Source organism: Amblyomma maculatum, chromosome 10, assembly GCF_055883805.1.
Source record: "Amblyomma maculatum isolate TAMU_Amacu chromosome 10, ASM5588380v1, whole genome shotgun sequence".
In the NCBI taxonomy this organism is placed as follows: Eukaryota; Metazoa; Arthropoda; class Arachnida; order Ixodida; family Ixodidae; genus Amblyomma; species Amblyomma maculatum.
In genome coordinates this window covers 23,780,993-23,800,995 of record NC_139353.1, presented here as the reverse complement: position 1 = coordinate 23,800,995, position 20,003 = coordinate 23,780,993, and the positions used below count along the sequence as shown (strand labels likewise).

At 43.8% G+C, this 20,003-nt stretch overlaps 1 protein-coding gene across 2 annotated transcripts in view; it reads right to left on the bottom strand.

The window, feature by feature from the left end:
- The window catches only part of LOC146175873 (hypoxia-inducible factor 1-alpha-like), a 234,861-nt gene that overhangs the window by 78,354 nt on the left and 136,504 nt on the right, over window positions 1-20,003 (bottom strand). Inside the window, exons 3-6 of one of the 2 annotated variants that reach the window (XM_084582232.1) lie at window positions 16,248-16,387; window positions 11,628-11,825; window positions 9,592-9,884; window positions 6,806-6,912 (exon numbers count right to left, since the gene is read on the bottom strand). In XM_084582232.1, the coding sequence (XP_084438358.1) occupies window positions 6,806-6,912; window positions 9,592-9,884; window positions 11,628-11,825; window positions 16,248-16,387 (738 nt within the window). The remainder of the gene's footprint in view (window positions 1-6,805; window positions 6,913-9,591; window positions 9,885-11,627; window positions 11,826-16,247; window positions 16,388-20,003) is intronic. The other variant, XM_084582233.1, reaches the window with a different exon arrangement.

The following is a 20,003-nucleotide window of genomic DNA, read 5'->3' as shown; positions in this document are numbered from 1 at the left end:
AACTGGTCAAAAATGGGCGAAAAATTGATTTTGAGAAAAGCGCATTTTCGGAATGTCTGTACCTTTGAGCACTAGCCTTCAAAATATCAACACTGAATTCGATCGGGAAATGCGGTAAAATCGACTTTTAAAACGCCACGGGAGCCTCGAAATAACCAAAAAAGGGGTGAAAATTGTTCGAACTTCCCGCGCGCGCCGCGGGTGAAGCAGCCGGCTGGCCGCCGCCATCTTGGACTTGTTTTGAAGCTTGTTTCTTTGTGCGCATTTTGCGACATCTCCAAATGACGTCGCTCAAACAGTACGACCACGGTCGCGGGTTTTCCGAAAGCCGTTTCCGGTCCGCTGATTGGCTGGAGCGCGCGCTCGTGAAGCGAGCCCCTCGTCTCGCGCTTCCCATTGGCCAGCGCGACTGACGCCATTTTTTTTTGTGTGTTTTTAACGTTCTTCGTCGCGGCTGCTGCTTCGCTCGTTTATGATGCGCTTTCGCGATCGTTATCAGTCGTTCCCGCAGCCGGTGCTGGTCTTTAGACGTAGCTCGGTAGACGTAGCCGTATCAGGAGTGTATTGAAAACGGAAGCGCCTAGCGAGTGCGCGTCGAAGAACGAGTGCGGCGGCGCGCTGCCAGGGTCGCGCGGCGTGTTCTCGACCTAGCTGCAGCACGTCCGGCGGCATATAATCGTTTGCGAGCGGTTCAGAGGCATCAAAGATAGCATCGATAGATTTAACTGTTCAGCTGATAGTCATGGTCCTCACCGACGCTACCACTTCGTTGCTTTTTTATCGCGTCGCTTCAGACGACAGGCGAGCCTGACATCGCGCCGTTGCCCGCGTTCATTTTCCGCAGACGGTTTCGTTTTCTTTTTTTTTTCTTTTTTTTTTTTTTTTTTTTTTGCAGATTGTCTAAGTAATCGCGTCGCTGCGCTCAAGGGGTGTGAAAGTTCGAGCTTTAGCTCCAGCAAGGGACTCCGCGTGCCGCCCTGCATGCGCTCTACAGCAAAGTAGCAAAGTTTCATTCTGCAACATTAGCCAATTTATTAGGTCATTCCAGTATGCCGCTGTGCTTCAGCCTTAAACTTTGTGCGGGTTTATTAATATTGCAAGACCGTTTTATCGTAATTTTGAGTATCTGTTTGCCTTGAAGGGCACTGCCACAGGCATATGAAGTTGTAAATAAAGCTTCTCCCGCTGGTTCTAGTGGCGGTATATTTAGACTTTGTGGCAAGCTTTTACTAGTATTTGGGGAGGGTACTGTTATATGTTTAGTATATAGCCTTCCTCATAAAGAACAAAGCCTCACAACGGTTCCATTTATATTACCGTAGCTGCAGTGTAGCAAAAGTTAAAGGTTGTCTCAAAATGCAAATACGTTTTTCTCAGTGCTGTTTCTGGACACTGCACTCAGCCTTACTGTGCTTTTTCTCTACATTGTCGCCGAGTGACAATGACAATTTTAGTACCACTGCAGTCATATTGAAAAGATCAGGGGGTGATCCAACACTTGCATCACTCTATCGAGATTTTTTCAAATTGCCATTAAAATAATATTGCAAGTCAAAAAATTTTGCTGATTTCCTAATGGCATACACTACCTTGGCCATGGGTAATGGGGATAGTTTCAGTTTTAGTTGACATATTCAAAATCCAAAGACAGTTTTGGAAATGGGAAGAGCACGACATTTTTGGTGAGAAATATCACAGTGAGGCTACTGATTGTTCAAGTTATAATATGTGGTCAAACTTCAAATGCCGTTTTCTCAGTTTCATATTTTTGGTCGATCTCTACAGTCTTACGCAGGGTTTTGATAACTTCTTTTTAGTTCACACAAATAACTTTGGTACCATTTTCTTCAGAGAGAAATGAAGTACCAGATGACATTTTTAGTTTTTTAGTTTAGGCAATGGATAAATGTCAATTTGAGATTAGCTTAATGAGTTCGTTTCAAATAATGCAGCCTTTTACTCTCACCATAATATGTGAGAATGACATGCCTTTTTGAGGAAAACGAAGGATGTCATCGGGTATGGGAAGACTTTGGCTATCAATCTATGTAATTAAAAGCAACGAAATGCAATGAGAAAGTTCATTAAAGCTGCGTAAGAAATTCACTAATTATGCTCTGGACTTTGTTAGATAACTTTTGATCTAATGCCACCAGCTCAATTATAATTACAGTTTTGAAATCAGGAGAGAAAACCACATCTGTGTGCAAAGTTTCGTGAGATTCTAGCCATAACTAAAAAAGTTAGTTTTAAGACCCTCGTCCCCCCTTAACTAAAAAAAGGCATTAAAAATAATTCTTGGCACTCCACAAACTCTGAGTAAACAGCAAAAATTTGCTCACAGTTGAAAATGTGGCTGTCCAGTGCAGTGAACTTTTCTCTTTAAGTCGCATGTATGTTACATTTAGAACATGTCAATCAGCTGAGGGTATGCGGTCTCATGACTAACGCAACAACTTTTGATCAAGACATCGGGACTATAAAAAACATTCTTCTTAAAAACTGACCCTTGTTTAAAGAAAATTTAAAGGAGGAGATTATATTCCCCTTAAAAAAAAACAAAAACAGAAAAAAAAAAGCATTCCTTCAAAGTTATGCCCATTAGGTTTGTGTATATGTGTGTGTGTACGAGGGGAGGGGGGGGATGCTTCTGGTGTCGTCGCAACTGTCGCTTTATATGGCATTTCAAAAGCAGCTTGCCTGCGTCAAGACTCTGGGGGCAGAGCACATGACCATGCTGGAGAGCTTTTGAAACGCTGATAGCGAGTGTGCATGATGGGTTTTATTGAGCTTTTATTCAAACTTCTAAAGAAACACAGCTGCCACGGGAGTTTTTCATTTTTAGTTCTAAACAGGAGAAGCATGCCAGTCTAAGCGGAACTTTATTCCCTGAATTATTAACTGCTATTTCTTCAGGTTGTACGTAAGAGCTATGCAACTCGCAAAAAACACAAAAATATAGTGTCCACAAAAATAACACCAATTTTGACAGCAACTACCAGCTTCTATATTACTGAGCATAAAATTATGACCTTCCTCTGTGCCAAGAAATCTGGAGCAGTAGTCTGCTTAGATGTTTTACAGGGCAATGTCTAGGAGCAGGAACTTGAAAAGTTTGGGTTTTCACTTCCCTCGGATTTGATTTCCGCCCCAACAGCCGCATCTTGATGGAAGCAATACCATCAAGGCACCCGTATACTGTGCAATGCAGCGCACATTAAAGAAAATCAGGTGAGTGAAATTTCCAGGACCTCCACTACGGCGCCCCTCATAGCCTGAATTGCTTTAGGACGTTAAACCCCACAGACACATCACCAAGCATGCCAAACTTGCATTAACAAGCTTCCTTATAGTACTTTTCAGTATGGACATTTGGAAAGAATGGATCGATACACCGTAGCAGTGCTTGTCATATGCCCATTATATTTTCGAACAAGAAGAAGAATGAGTCATCTTTTTGATGGTTGTAATGGGCAGATTTTCTTACAAAGACTTCATTCACATGTGGAACACACAGATGAAATGCAGTTAAAACAAGCATGTTCTGTTTTCTTTCATTTCGGTCCTGCATGCACTACGAAATTGGCAGATGACAGGCAAGAACTACGTGCCGCTGCTGCAGCAGGCTTGAAGCGAACGATGAAGTGTCGCGCCCTTGCGGCGGCGGAGAGCATAACTCAAGGAGAAATGGTCCCATTGCCTCCGCGGCGATTGAAAAGGTTGTAGAAAAGAGCGTGCACTCTCCCTCGAGAACGGCCGCGACCATACAAACACATTGCACATCCGCCCGTAGCTGCGCAATGCTTCGGTGCCAGTTTCTACGTCCTCCATGAACCACTGTGCTTAATTGTTGGCACTTCAAGTAAGGCAACTGAAAAGCTGAAAAACATAATTTGTAGGCATTTTCTTGGGAACATCAGACACGGCTTCTGGTGTGCAAACATAGCAAGGCCGGTTCAATTCATCTGGTAGAGCTTCTGGCATTGTCCTTCTCTAGACACCAATTTGGCCTTAAAGTGAGAGGCTGCAACAGGCTCCAGAAGAAGCTACATCAAGAGCAAAGACCGCGGAGAGCACAGCATGCCAAGCATACATGCGCACCACTGTGCTACCAAACGATTTGGTGCAATGGTATCGCTACAGATGCTTCGCCCCTCTAGCTCTTTTTGCAATTAATAGTTGATTACTGGTAATAAATTACAGAAAAAATAACTGAATTACCTAAAACATAACCGTTCATTATAAAATTACGTAAACTATGTTTGCAATAAACTTGAAAACATCAAGAGGAAAAGGGCAGTTTTCTACAACCCAAGTTTTCAAGCAAAAAAAAAAGTAATAAAAGAGTGAAGAGATTGGTAAAAAACTCCCCTGGCAGTGAGAAGCAGTGAACTTTACTGAGGGAAATTAATTATCAGTGCCCAGCTTTTCCTCTTGTAGTCATGCATTACAGCAAGCTTGAACTTTAACATGCAGGACAATATCTCTCTAGTTTGCTCCGGTGGTGGCAAGAGAAATGAAGCTAAAATAAATGCTCGGAAGTGGCTCACAGGCATCCTCGAGTGAACTAGGTTTTGTGCAATTACAATTTGCTAACAATTATTTGCTGACACTGCAAATCAGCTCATAGAAGTTCATGCAGCATTAGTAGCATTCTGCTAGCTTTGTTTAGTGAGGCAAAAGGTTTGCACATGTTGCCTCTGTACACATTTTATATACATATATATGTGCATTCTCTTGAAAGAACTATATATCCACGGCTGAGATGGTGACCAATATGTCACTGACACTTGGGTTATTCCGGTCAAACTTCGCTACTGCGAACGCCGGTTCAATGAAATTTTCGCTTCATTGAAAACATTTTCTATTTCCCATCAGCTCGCCATAGGAATAGTATATGGAACAACTTTCTCGCCACAATGAACCGTTTTGGGGGGCGCATTTCCGCTTCAACAAAATTCTTAGTAAGGGAGGCTGGACTTCAAAAGTTCATGGGGTGCATTGAAGTTTCCTTATGTGCCATAATGCGAAAGTGCACAGGTGCATCTTGCATTGGCTTTTGGTTGGCTTGTTATGTAGATTCTGGATTGCATTCTGGGCTATGACATGTGGCTAGACATTATGCAATGTCATTAAGGCATTATAGCTAACTAATCATGAATAGATTCGGTATTGCCTTGTTATGTAGATTCTGGATTGGTTTTTGGCTATGACAAATATGGCTTTTCATGCAGTGTTATCAAGGCAATACAGCCACATAATCGTGAATGGATTCGGTATTTTGTCTTTTTCTACTTATGTGGATTGTGTTAAACTGGTTTTGGATCTGTCTTTTGGTGACAGTTTGGGCTTAAACTGAACATTAAAAAGACGAAGATCATGGCGTCTTGCCCTATCAAGTCCTGGAGCATCAATGGACAAGAAGTGGAAGCTGTGACAGATTTTCTGTTCTTGGGCGCCAAGATTACCTCGGAAGGAGACTGCAGCCATGAAATTAGGAGACGCCTGCTTCTGGGAAAGAGAGCAATGGTTAGCCTTGACCGCCTAGTCAAGAGCAGAGACATTAGTCTGCCAACCAAGATCCGTATAACCCGTGCTATGGTCTTTCCAGTTGTGATGTATGGATGCGAGAGTTGGACTGTGAAAAAGGCTGACCGCCGAAGAATTGACGCGTTTGAATTGTGGTGCTGGCGAAGACTCTTAAGAGTTCCTTGGACTGCCAGAAGATCAAATCAGTCGATATTGTCGACCATAAACCCTGACTGCTCATTGGAGGGTCAAATTCTAAAGTTAAAGCTCAGCTACTTTGGTCATCTGATGAGAAGAGAGGAGTCGCTGGAGAAAGATTTGATGTTGGGAAAGGTTGAGGGTCGCCGGAGAAGGGGTAGGCAGCGAACGCGATGGTTAGATGGCATTCTCGAGGCATTGCAGATGAAGCTATGTGATGTTAAGAAGATAGTGAGAGACCGGAAAGCGTGGCGTGACATGGTCCATAGGGTCACGAAGAGTCGGACACGACTGAACGCCTGAACTGAACTGAACTTTGGTGACACATTCTGCAGATAGCCACTTTCTGCGCATGCCACTGATGAGCCAAGAAATGCTTCCACATTTAAAATGTGTTTAACAATAATATAAGCCTATCACTACGAACCCGCACACTTCCCTAAGTCCACACTGCTTTGCCTCATTAAAAACTTTCACTTAAATGGACATGAAGATCGTCATTGTTTCGTGTCGACACCGACTGAGCTGCCTAACTCGGGATAAGGCGTAAGTGTAAGCTGCTATTTGCTTCCGAGCCAAGACTGCAATCAGTCCGTACCTAGTAGCACCACCATCTACAAGGGACACATTTTATGGGATCCGCAGTTTATTGGTGCCCACGACAATCACAATATTGCTAACTTTAAAACTGCACCACAGTGCTCATCAGAAAAAAACAGCAGAGGCAGCTGACCAACACCTTTGTAAATAAATGACGTTTTTTGACTGTGTAGTCCAATCAGACAGTGCTTATGAGCTGATTTCGCCACCACAACATTTTCGCTTCAAAATTTTTCAAGTGCCCTGTGAGTCGTCGTAGCTCAGTTCAACTGTATAATGCACAAATTAACATGCTGTGTGACTACAGATGGTATACTGATTAACCATCTTCAAAATTCCAGTGAATCAATAACACGATGATGCGTTGCTCCTTCACCACTAAATAACCCAAGATTTTGTTCAGTGTGCTTGGTCCTTGCAGCTTGTCGCCTGTTGGGACAAGATGAGTGTTACTCGTATACAGCATATATTCACTCACATGTTTTGAAGTCCTGCTGCAGACGCAGGACGTCCCTTGGGTCGAAGTAAGAGTAGACGGACTTTCCTAGAAGGTCTTCACGCCCAAAGCCCACAAAGTTCTCTGTCCTGTGCAGAAAAAAGGTATGCATGCTCAGTACATACTGTATTTGTTTGCGCAATCGCTCATAAGCATGGTATACAAAAATCCGTGACCGTACAAAGGACAATCAAGAATTTAATTGCTTTTTACTAAGCAGAATGACTCGGATTTCATACCAACAAATATTCAGTGACCTGCTTATAAAAATACACATTTCTCAACTTTGTGATTGAGTGAGTAGGCGTTAATGGGCTATGCCCACTGGATCTAGCAATATGCGCAAGGATGACATAGAAATGCCGCAGTTCTGCGTAATCTGATTCCTCATGTGTAAGTACTATGAAAAAATGTGAGTTTCCAAAAATCGCAACATAGTAATGGAAAAAGTCTATCTTGAAATTACAAAGGAATGCAGAAATTGCAGAACTCTATAAGTAAGCTTCTCTGCAAGGTGTGTTTTCCAACAGAAAGGTATCATTTCCAGACTCCACTCTCTCATTATTCGAAGAAACGAGCAGAGGAAAGTTCTCTATTCTATGTAAACCCGGGAATGTCTCTAGTCAATTTCAGGATGACTCAGGTAGAGGGGTGAGAAGAGTACAATGTTTGAATACCACCTCTTTAGTATATGTGAAATAGAGGATGAACGGTGTAGGGATTGTCCAGCGCCTTGCTCCTTGAGTGTGACTGGGTTCAGCCAATTTATCTCGCTGCCTCCCTGCGACACTTCGCAACCCCAACTGTGGATGCGCCCAAAAAAGGTGCCTGCTTCTTTTCATTTCAGCAAAGACTACGAGTGTTGTCTGGTAACGAAACTTTTCGACTGGAAAACAAGCCTTCCAGCGAAGTTGACTAACAGAGCTCTTTAAGTTGCCTATTATATGCTCCCATCATGGTTGTGCAGTGGTTAAGACGCTTGACTGCTGTGCCCAAGGATGCGGGATCGAATACCGGCCGCGGTGGCCACTTTTCGAGAGAGGCGATGGGCAAGACGCCTGTGTGCTGTGCGATGTCAGTGCACTTTAAAGAACCACAGGTGGTCAAAATTTCCGGAGCTCTCCATTACAGCGTCTCTCACAGCCTAAAGCGCCCGATATAGTCATATAGTCCACCATTTTTGGCACGACTGGCAGAGCCGGTGACGTCGGTCACATTATGCTGGCTGCGACGAGTGCATCAAGAAACTGCCGCCTTTACAGCCTGGCGCGACTGGCGTGATGGTGCCAAAGCGCGCATGCACACAAGACGCCCTCAATCGCTGGTACGTTTTCGGTGTGCATCTTCGAGCAGATGACAAGGCTCCTGGGAAGTCGTCTACTGAGGCACTTACTGTCCTGATCAAGGCAATGATGCAATATTCATTGAGACGTCCAGCCTAGCAACAGACTGAGCCTGCTGCAACGACGGCTGCAGCAGGCTCATGGTATGGTATCAAGTTATGGTATCGACAACTACTATTATTCAGAGGCCAGAAACCTTGCCTTTAACAGCTAGCACCATGAAAGATGTAATGTTTCTGAATGAAAATCAGCCCTATAGCTGTGTTTACATGAACGTCACAAATAGCGCATCGCATTCATGTAAACAGGGGTAATGCGCCAGGGCTGGGCTGAGAGCAGTAAGTCGACTTTCGCCGAGCATGTAAATCCCTCGCCAAGCACCGAAAGACAAAACCATCACTTGACCCTGCTCCCCCGCCCCCGTTTCTTGCTGTCTCTATCCTCTCCCACACAGCAGACGACAGCCAGCGAGAAAGCACGAAAAAAAAAAAAAAAAAAAGAAAAGAAAAGATAGCCTGTTCCGAGAAAAGCACCACTTTTACTTCAAACACACTTTTGTAGGGTATTACTTAAATGTTTTTGAGCTTCCTTCTTCCAGCACGACTAAATAATCATTTCTTGTATATGGCCAATATGGCAATGCATTTCCACAGCAGTGATTGCCTTGCTTGCCATACGACCGTAGTTAGCACGTTTACCAGGTAAAGGTGTTAAAAATTTCTAGGAGCAGCTCAGCAGACACTGTCTAGACCACCTGCAAATGCGGTTTCGGTGTCTTTGTCCTCGCCTCCCAATAGCCGTCACCATCCACTTTGTCCCACACTTATTTCCGCCATGTGGCTGCTCTATTTTCCAAAGCTGCTAATTATGGCTATTCCTTATCTCCGGGGCTTGTTTAGCAAATAGCTTGTGTAATCACTAATTGGATGACCTTCGCTTCGGGAGGTGGTGGGTTCAACTCCCACTGCAGCTCGGTTACCCGCTGGTTTTCTCAAACGGTTACAAACTGTCGACAGGTCTGGTACTCGGCTTTCATGGTTGCATGGCTTTGGAAAGGAACCTGCACCTTCAAATCCAATTACGGTGAGCTCTGAACAGGTACACACAGCTCAGCTTTTGCTGCTGCTGCTTGTTCGCTTGGTCCGTTGTCTTTCACCTCTCTCTCCCCTAAATGTGGGGAGAGGATTTCCAAACTCTCCATTCTGCCACCTGCCAGCCGTGGCAGGTGGCACATTGCTCTGCTACTACCTGTCACAGCTTGCAGGTGGCTAGTTACACCGAATACGCCGACGACTCGCAATGCAGGAATGGGTGCGTAAGAGCAGTGCTCTAAAATGAAGTCGATGAGCTCTTGTTCTGCCCATTGTGTCGCTGTGTCTATAGTAAGTGTAGCGCAAGTAAGTACAACCCTCGATGGTCACGCACTTTTCATCAACGTGTGTGAAGCGCATGTTGAGGTTGTGCCGGCTGAGGAAGGTGTGCGAGTCCAGGGGCACTTCGATGTTGGCTGGGTGTGGGAGGGGGTGCGCGATGCACACCAGAAAGTGGCGCCTTTCCCGGATGACCAGGCCAGGCAGGCAAGGCACGGCACACGGGCTAGCATCCTCCTCTTGCTTGGGCACCACCGCCGGTGGCGTCGCTGGCGCCGGCTGCTCTTCCTCAGGACAACGCCTAGGGGCCACCTCGCGTACCACGCGCGTGCCCACACACTGCATCATCTGAGGGGGAAACATGGCGTATCATTAGATGGGCGCACAGTTGTCAACAGGAGTCAAAGGATGGGGAGAATAGAAAGGGGGCACAGCGTATCACACTATGATTGCTGGATTGGATCGAGAGAGTGGAAAGGAATACAGTGAGTTGCATGGTAAGCATTGCACTGGAACATGCCACCCACATGCATGGACTAACCTTGGCTGTACTGCTCCAACGATGGGAACACTAATGCTCACACATTCTTTATCACATGAACCTTTGTCCTTTAATTTGTCCTTTTCGTTCATGCTGTTTTGCAAAGCACCCTTGCGTAGCTTCGGAGTAGTGATCAGAGGAAGTGGAAATTTAATTCCATCATCCCCGACAATGTATAGCTCCTGAAATCAATGATGCCATGAGCACTTCTCCAAAGGTGCCGTGGGCCACTCCATCAGAAGAAACATATAGGTAGGTGACTTCTATGAACAGTGCTTTGAATTCATGTGAGATTAAAGTCCTAGCTTTTTGCTCTTTACATGGATAGTGGTGAAACTGACTGCTGTGGTTTTAAGTGCTCATTCTGCTTTGGGTGCCTTTAGCTTGAAGCAAATGACTCTGTTCTGCACAAACTTTATGTAGTCTGCAAGTACACAATGTGTAATTATTTATTACACCATGCATTAAGCACTAATTTTAAGAGGCAATATATCCAACAGAAGAGGGCAGGCAAAAATACCCCTCAAGATAAACACTGATAAGATATTTTGATACTTGTATGAGACATACTCAGCACTATCAGAGCAGAAGCAGAAAAAATTTTTCCAGTCCTTTTGAATGAATTTTAAATGGAACCTTGTGTACATTTCTCAGCAGTGTCCTCTTTCATTGCCTAAGCATAAGATCACCCTTCCCAGAATTCCCGCTAAATGGAGTTACGAGATGATCAGGTGTTAACACCACTTAGTCATTCACCCACACAGCACCATATGCTAAACAATATTTCAAGCAGGGCTGGTTGGCAGCCCTGAGGTGAAGTTCTTATTTACTATGGTCCTAACTTCACAACACCGAGACAATGGTAGATAAGGTTAGCACATGTCAAGTTGACAACGGTGTAGTAGCTGGTTAGATGCACTTTTCCTTGCTATGTTCTTGTGCCGCGTGGTGAAAGTAATGGACATCTAGATCAAAATTATGCTTCACTGTGTGGTCTCTCCCCAGCCCTTCATGGCATTCCACATGCACAGGTGTCTGGAGTACAAGGCAGGCTTAGATACTCGCACGCTTCCCACCCAAATAGAAGAAGCTGGAATTTGTAACATCTGAATGCCAGTGCGTCAGTTACAGTTACCTCCTCGAACAGTGCCCTCTTCGTGATTTTTTCTGTTTTATATGAGAGGAGCTACAATGACTGTGTGTGTGCACAGCCTATGTAGGTCTGTCCGTTCCAATATTAAAAGGGGACAGTCAGTCTGCACTCAATAACGAAGTCTGCAGTTAATTCTGTAATGAAGCTGGCAATGTCTTGTTGGTATTATCTGTCGAGAGGAACGGTGCTTGGTACAGTGTGCCGTTTGCTCACACTGGTAAAGCAATAATTGGCCGAGCGTTGATAATATGTGCTCCATTTCGCACTAAAGCTGCCTGTGTATGCACGGGTGATGATACAGAAGTGCTGAGAAGGTTCTCCGCTCTATGGCATATCAGTAAGCTGTGGTGTGTTTGATCACAGACGGAGTCCAGTGCATGCCAGATGGGTCTGTCACCTTGTACGAAGAGGCCGACTTGATGCTGCTGCCCCGGCTCTTGCTGCGCAGCGTGCAGCGCAGGCGCATGAGGAAGTGACAGGGCTGCGGTGGGGACGGGTCGGGCGGTTCCTCGGATCCGGGCTGCAGGGCAGCCTTCAGCTCATCGTGGTCGCACGGGTGGCAGTACTCGTACACGCTCTGGCCCATCATATCCACCTGGCAGGCCGGAAGGGGCACCGCAAGTTGACAAGCATCCCAGTGCCGACAGGAACTTACTTCCTGTCGGTGCTAGCTATTACTTTGAAGAATCAACAACGGGCAAGAGAGAGAAATGCAAAAGAGCAGACAGAGGACAAAGGAGTATTTGCGGGAAAGGCACAGCCTCACTTTTCAATTCAAGTAGCCCTCAAGGATGAGAAGAGAGAGATGTAAATATGGAACCTCCTCATCAAAGAAAGTTCGCCCTGCAGGAACTTGTCATTGGGCTAGATAGCATTCAGATTTTGATGGCTTGAGAACTGCCACACATACATGCGAAGAAAGGCGGCAGAAGGGCCGGTTTTTAGAGGATACGTACAGCCTTCATCCGAAGTTTTTGGGCCTGGGAATGCTTACACCTGGGCCACGCTGTGTGGCTCAGTATGCACAGCCGGCTGGCTTTCCAAGTCTCTTGAAAGTGAGCCAATACTATGTTCTCACCTCTCTGAGAGTTAGTACCTCCACGGATGCTACGAGAGCCCCGCACTACACATGACTTGAAAGCAATCCCCCTTTGAGATCTCTATGTACCTTTGACGAGGGTTGCACATTTCCTACGAATGTGTGCTCTTTTTTTTTTTTTAAACATACATGAGCATGCATGTATGCAGTCGTTGCATGCAAGGGTGTATGCGTGTTCTCAAACCAAGGAGTAAAGGCGTCGCATTATGCCAGACTGGCCCCCTTCCTCGAATGGTTGGTCTGTTCATTCCTTATTCCATCAAAACCTCAATGATAGTTAAATCAACAATACATGGTAACTTTCTCTGTTTGGTTTGCTAATCTCCACATGCAGCACAGGTTAGGCTGTTTTTCTCTGCGCACATTTTGCTATAACTGGCCGAAGCTGAAGGGGCAATTCATCTAGTTTACGATAGTTGACAAAGAGTTGGAACAAGGAAATGAGGCTATGCTCGTGGTCGCAAGCAGGCAATAGAATTGTCAGCAAAATGCATACACATGATGTTATGCTTAACTGCAAGCACTGACAAGAGAAAACAGCCGTACTGTAGTCAGAAAAAGAACTGAAGTTTAAAAAACACAGGTGAAACCAGCTGGAAACAACTTGGAACCCAATAATCAACTGTAGGCTTAGCAAGAACTTGTTCCTCAAATTTAACACTTCAATAAAGCCAAAACAAAAGATAACAACTTTTGCTAATAATTAATTAGGCATAAGTTTGTGGCCACTTTGAACATTATGTAGCCATATTGCAGGATGGAGTTAAAGGGCTGTAATATACGAAAGGGTGCACACTCGTTTAAAGTGATCCGGTTAAAAAATTTTAAAAGACAAATAATTCTAGGTGTAGTTCTACTCACGAACCATGTGAAATTAAATTATGGGATAAATTACATTATGTAAGCTAAGTGAATAATAAATTAGGGAGTGTGTATTCAGGCTTCATTATGCAAGCACACATTTAATACCTTGCATGTGCACGTTCATAGGGCTTGTACCCCCAAAAAATCAGAGTCCAGGTACGTTGTGGCCACAATCAAGACTTCAGAGGGCTTTGTCCCTGTTCACACAGCTGCGGACGCTATTAATATTGTTTCCAGACAGCAATGATATTCACGGCACGCCTCTTGGTGCAAGCAAATGTGGTATGCTAACATAGTTTACACTGACTAGAAGCGAGCACTGAAGGCAAGATATACCCCAGTTTCTCAAGCAGCTTGAACTGTGTTGTTTCCAATTGGTTTCTATACAGTTTTCGGAACTTGTACCTGAGACAGTGCTATGCTTACAGAGCATGTGCGAGTGAACATTTCATGTCTAGTGCTAGCGAGCACCGAAAAACAAATGCACATGGAGAAATACCGAAACAAGGCCCCCAAATGCGCCACATGCATGCCCAGGCCATACCTTCGCAGAATCTTTTGGGTCGCCAAAAAGCATGTTTGCAATACATTCTGCAACAGAAATATTATTGGGTAGATCACAGGTGTGCGGGCAAAAAGTTCCTTCCAGAGGACTTCTACTAAGACACTGTTTTACACAATAAGCAAACACTAAAGCTGTTACAGCCATACATACAATCAACAATAACAACAATAATAAAACAAAACTCACCATTTTGCTGAACGAGCGAGACAGTGTCACACTTTCACATACTAAGAGCACATATTTTACAGGTGAAGCTGTGTTGAAAGCTGCAAGGCATATATATATATATATATATATATATATATATACCTACATGAATGGTTAATCTTGATAGTAGTGTTTAGTGCCTTTTGTTTCCTGCACAGGTATTTTTTTTTTCTACAGTTTTTTCTAAACAGAACAGCTGAAATGAACTGCGGGTTTAGCCTCCTAAACTGACACATGGCTTATAAGTGGAGAGCTACAGATTAATTTAGACGGCATGAGATTCCATACCGTGCCCTAACATCACACAGCACGTGGGAGTTTTAGCATTATGCCTCCATCTTCAGAAAGTGGCGGATCGGGCTAGTTGGTGCAGGTTTGACAGTTTTCGAAAGTGCTATAACAACATGGACAGAGAAGAAACAGACAGGGATGAGTGCAAACAGTTGGAAATAGCGCTCAGCAACAGTTGGAAATAGTGCTCATCCCTGTCTGTTTCTTCTTTGTCTGTGCTGTTTCAGCGCTTTCGAAAAATGTCAAGCCTCCATCTTCAAACACGGCCACTGCAACTAAGACTGAACACACGACCTTAGGGTCAGCAGCTGAATGCCAGCCACTGAGCCACTTTGGCAGTTAAAAAAAAAAGAAGGTGGTGCATAATGATGGCGACATTATTACTGAAAGATTCCGTATGCAGCATTACTTTGAGGTGTGGTGTCTAGATTGTTCGCCTGAAGCTTGTGAAAACCTTTCTTTTGCATTTCTATCTCTAGCTCTTTACTTTTAGAAATTCTTGAGAGTGGAAATTTCAATATTAAAGTAAAAGACTCGCAGATTTAATCACAAAACGAAGCACCAACATCAATCTATAAAAAGGTAAGCATTTGTTGCCAAAGTGAGCAGAAAAAAAAAAGGAAATGCAATCATAATTCAATCGAACAGGTAATTATTTTTGCAAAACAACCTTAGCTGAGGCAAAATATCTATTCATTTATTACATTAAGTGGACGGCATCATATAAAAATTTGAAATTAACTAGTGCCTTTTCTCATCTGAAATCACGACAGCAGTTAATTTTTTTTTTAATATTACAGGGTACAGAGCTATACGTTCCCAATGGATAAAAAGGCTGAAACATAATCATTTCATTTCAATGCTCTAATTCTAACACAGACATAGACAAGTACTCATTGATTTTGCCCTTGTTCACATATTTTTCAAGGAAGCTAATGTTTTAAACCTAATATGAGCAACATTACTCTAGCCACCTGATTATCTAACCCTGTGTTTGGCGCATGATATCCGCAGTTGCTTATGTGCCATAATACCCCATATAACTGACTAACATAGACTATAGACCACAAGCAACTGTAGGAAATTGTTTTAATTCCATGAGATAATGCTCGTGACACAATTTTATTTCCTCTCCAATCACTGCTCCGATTTAAAGCACAGGAATATTCGTTCACTGTGCATAGTACTGCAAATGATTAGATGTCAATCACTGGCTGTGGACATTAACTCTAAGTATTGCATTTAAGCATACAATCTGTTTTGATCCTGGAGCAAGAAAGGGAAACTAAGCTGAAACTAAAACAAAACCCAAGGAAAGGCATGACGGTCCCACACTGATAGCGAGTGTTGACCGTCTGGCCAGTTCTGTAACACACATAACGGTCCAGGGCTTATCTATTGAGGCCATTGGTCTCCTGTGCACCAGGCCATATCTGAAAAAAGGCCCCTGCCTTTCCAGGAAAGGCACAACAGACTCGTATTCTTGGAAACGGGACTCCTTATGCAAACATGCCTGACAGCAAATGACACATCAGCACAAAAGATAGCCGCCATCATTAACAGCCTGTGCAAAAACACGGGGGAGGGGAATGCCACATATAAAGTGCCTAAGATACGACAAGCGCTACAACACGGCTGCTGTGATTATTTACGCGCATGTGATACATTTCACTGAGACTGAAGTTCTTACAAGAAGCAAATGGTTCATGCTGTGAAGGTTGCGGTACAAGTCTCACTGATGAAAAGCTGAGAATTGTTCAGCTCACAAAGCACACCAATTAGCCCAACAACAAGTTCCCGTGAGACACACAACCAAAACTGCCTTGAAGGCCAACAATACTGCTTTAAGGTGCATTTTCCACTAGAATCAGTTCACACTGTTTGCTTCATATTCCACTCTTGTTTTTGTACCAGCCTGCAAGCACTAAATTGAATTTAAAAAAAAAGAAAGAAAAAAAGCAATGAATGCATCATAGCAACGTTGAGCCTACCTGACTGAGACCGAGGTGACGTCCCACATTGCCCGAGAGGAAGACAATCTCTCCCTCAGCTGACAACACCAACAGGACAGCATCAAGGGCATCCAAAATCGATGAGTCGTAAGGGCTGCAGTCTGCTGATTTGGCCACTGCTGCACGACAGTAAACAATTACCTCACGTGAAATAACCATCGGATGGCCTGAGCAGCAACTGCAAACTTCTCAAACTTGCTCGGTCGAAAGCAATCGATAGATTCTGACAGTGCATGCAGGGTATAAAGGAGTGCCCACGTAGACCCCTTTTGCTGACAGAGATTTGATATTCCCCGGTAATCCACAACTGCAACTTCAAGCTAAAAGTGCTTTGTAACAATGCGTCTGGATGAATTAGCCTGAAAACTGCTGCTAATAACAACACGAGACAGGGACTCCTGCAAACTACCGCTAACAATAAAGAGGGACAGGGACTCTGTCTGACACCGCAGTCGAAAGCTGAATTCACACTCCTGAGCCCCACAGCAATGCATCTTCACTTATGAAAGAGATTTCAACGGCAAGGTATGACAACTATAGAATAGATAAATTGACAGTCATGTATATCTGATGAAGCAGAGAAAAACCAGTTGCCTTCAAGAAATGTTTGAAAACTGAATTGCATTTCCTATTGTTTATCTTTACTGCATCAAAGTTTGAAAATTAAGTCCTCATAGAGCAATGCACCAAACTGCCCAACCTTACTTTCCTCAAATGTCTTTAAAGGTACACGTCGTACAGGTTTAACAGCACCATATTTCAAAGAACTGCACTTTTGGTGCCTAAATTTTCACCTGATTTCTCATATCACAACACAGTTAAGGAGGCAAGTTACAAGCAAGCTTGCATTATTTAGTGCCCTGGCAAAATCTGTGAGTAATATTGAAAACAAAGAGGACAGGAAAAATCGCAGTCGATTTAGCTGAACTGGCCAAATGATCAATATGTGCATTAGTCCGTCACGCTTCACTCTCGGTTTGAGGTTAGGGTTTCAAGGATAGGCTTCAGGCAAGGATCGGCGATTGGGGACATTAGCAGTATTGCATTATGGTTATCAATTTTGCAACCATGAGTGCACCTAAAGAGGGCAATGCAACAGCAGTGTGCTCTGCGTCCGTCACACACGGATGGAAGTTGATGAAGACGACAACATGCAATGCACAGTGTGATAGAGTGGCAATTAACAATGAAGGATGATTCGTTGCAGCAACAGCGTAATGCTCTCATGCAGTTGTCAGCAAAGCTGATCGGTTGGCACATCGAATTTGAAACCCAGGGTCATTGCAGTTTGGCTATGTTTATTCTTTTTCTGTGGGCCTGGCTGGCTTCAGGGAAACATAGAAATAACGGTTTATTGTTGGACTGAGAGCCCTAGTAATAACGCATTAAAAGCATGTAATCTCTTGCACCGACACCTTTTGCACTCAATTATGACACAGTAACTACAGCCGCATGTCTCTTCTGCCCACCCTGTGCAACCTTCCTTAACTACTACAAACTTACAAGTTTAAGTAAACAAGTAAACAAGAAAGCTAGAGCACTTGGGCTCAACTTATCCAATCCTATCTTGTGGGCTCGGCAAGCAGGCTTCGCCATTGCATGGTGCTGCAATCGTGCCAAAAACTGGTCACGTGTGCTCGCATCACCACGAGTGCCGGTCGATTCCGCCAGGCCCTCCAGTTTTGTGCTGTTTACTCAAGACTTTGGGCAGTGCAAGATAGACGGCCACAATCATCTCACACGCCTCCTTCCCCCCCATTTCCCCTTCACTGGCCGATAGATAGTCAACACTGAGTGGCGCAATGTCCACCGGCCTGTTGACTTGGCGAAGTGTGAAAGACGGCAATTGTGCAACACAAGTGGCCCTATCAGCATCACACCTGCTGGCTGGGCAATCAAAAGGCTTTCAATCTCTGAGAGTGCTGCAAGTGGCCATTCATAAAACATCATCACAACTACAGTTTTCTGGCCTATTAACACCACAGCGCAGTGAAAAGATCTTCCAGCTCTTATTAATTTTGCATTTGCTTCTCTTTTTGTTTGTTTGCTTGGCTTTTGTGTGTATTATGTTAATGGCAGAGTCACATACAAGCATTTGCAAAGGAAATGTGAGGGAGAGAGCATAGAATGTGCGCAATGTGATGGGAAATGCTATAGGCGAGCCTCCAGTGCTATTTAATGCACACCTACATTGCCACTAATGGAGTGCTAACATAGCCTTGCACATCTGGATATGGCTGCTTTCCACACACACAAAAAAAAAGCATTGTTGCAATACAGGACAGGTTACTAATCAAAGCAAGAGGGGCACGGCATGCATTGAGGTACAAACAAGCATCAAGCATTTATTTGATTTCACATCACAGTGCATAAAACATACCTTAACGAATTCTGATAAAGTCTGGGACATCTTCCAAACTAAACTTTTTCTTTTTCAACTTAGCCTAGGCAATGTCAGGCATTAGGAGTGCAAAGGTTGATAACCATTTATGCTAGTCACACAGCCTACAAGACCCAAAGCACTGAGAAAACCACAATTTTTGCCCCATTTACGGTAGCCGCGGTGACGGCACTGAAATTAAAAAAAAGTAATAATTATAACACTGCCATGGTCACATTACATCAACTGCTTTAAGGCGGCTAAATACAACTGCCATGAAACTTTTCCACCTTCAACAACAAAACAGATAACAAGTGATAGCTAGGCTCAGGCATGCAGATAATCTTTTGATAGCACAATCACCACCTGGCTTCCAAAGTGCAGGTCACTAAAAGGTACAGCTGTCCCTAATCCCTTGATATGCCACACACAAGTGGGAGCTGGTCTTTACAATGCCCGCGGCCACGTGGAAATATGAGCAGCATCTACAGAGATGAGAGGGAAGCACCACTCTGGGCTGTGTGTCCGTAACTCCTAGTAGCATTAAAACTAACCTTCACTTTTGACCATGACTAAACTTCTAAGCACGTTTCATCACACATTTACAATGGGACTGTCGTCATGCCAGATTTTGAATTTTCTATCAAACTATGTAATTTTTAATTTGACACACACACAGACAAAGTGTACTACTGTTCCCCCACTACCTTTAGGAACACCGCTACTGCCTTTAACTTCATAGACTTTGGATAAGTGCATTAACTGACAACCATTTAAGAAATCATAACAGAAATTTCAATCCTACTTTCAAAGCCAGCCTAGCTATAGTGGCACATGGAAACAGTACAAATGTGAGCAAGTCAGGCAAGGCTTACGTGATTTTACTCACATTATGTTCCGAATAGTAAAGTACAACTAATATGCAAGGTTTTTAATATATATAGATAAGTATGCAGTCGCTATAGCAATCATGAATATTCAGCCAAAAATAGATTTCGAGTCAGACACATTATTACTAGGCCGCGCAGGCACGTTGGTACAGTATGGTTGAAGCCGGGCTTATATCTATGCCTGGTAGTCCTTAACAATGTGGTAGCTAGCGGCTGCATGCTCAGGGGTATGTGCGAGATAATACAGGCACAAATTAGGAGACTAGTGATTCAGCGAGACGGTGAGAGATGAGTTTATGCTAAAGGGGATCTACAAGAGCCGTTAATGTTGTGGTATGTTTTTTTCCCAGCTGCCTTTGCTGCTTTAAATAGCACTGAGATAACAACACGCCATGACTGAGGTGTCCAGATTCATTTCAGCAGCCTGTATTCATTTAACCTGTTCTGAGATATTAATGCACCATG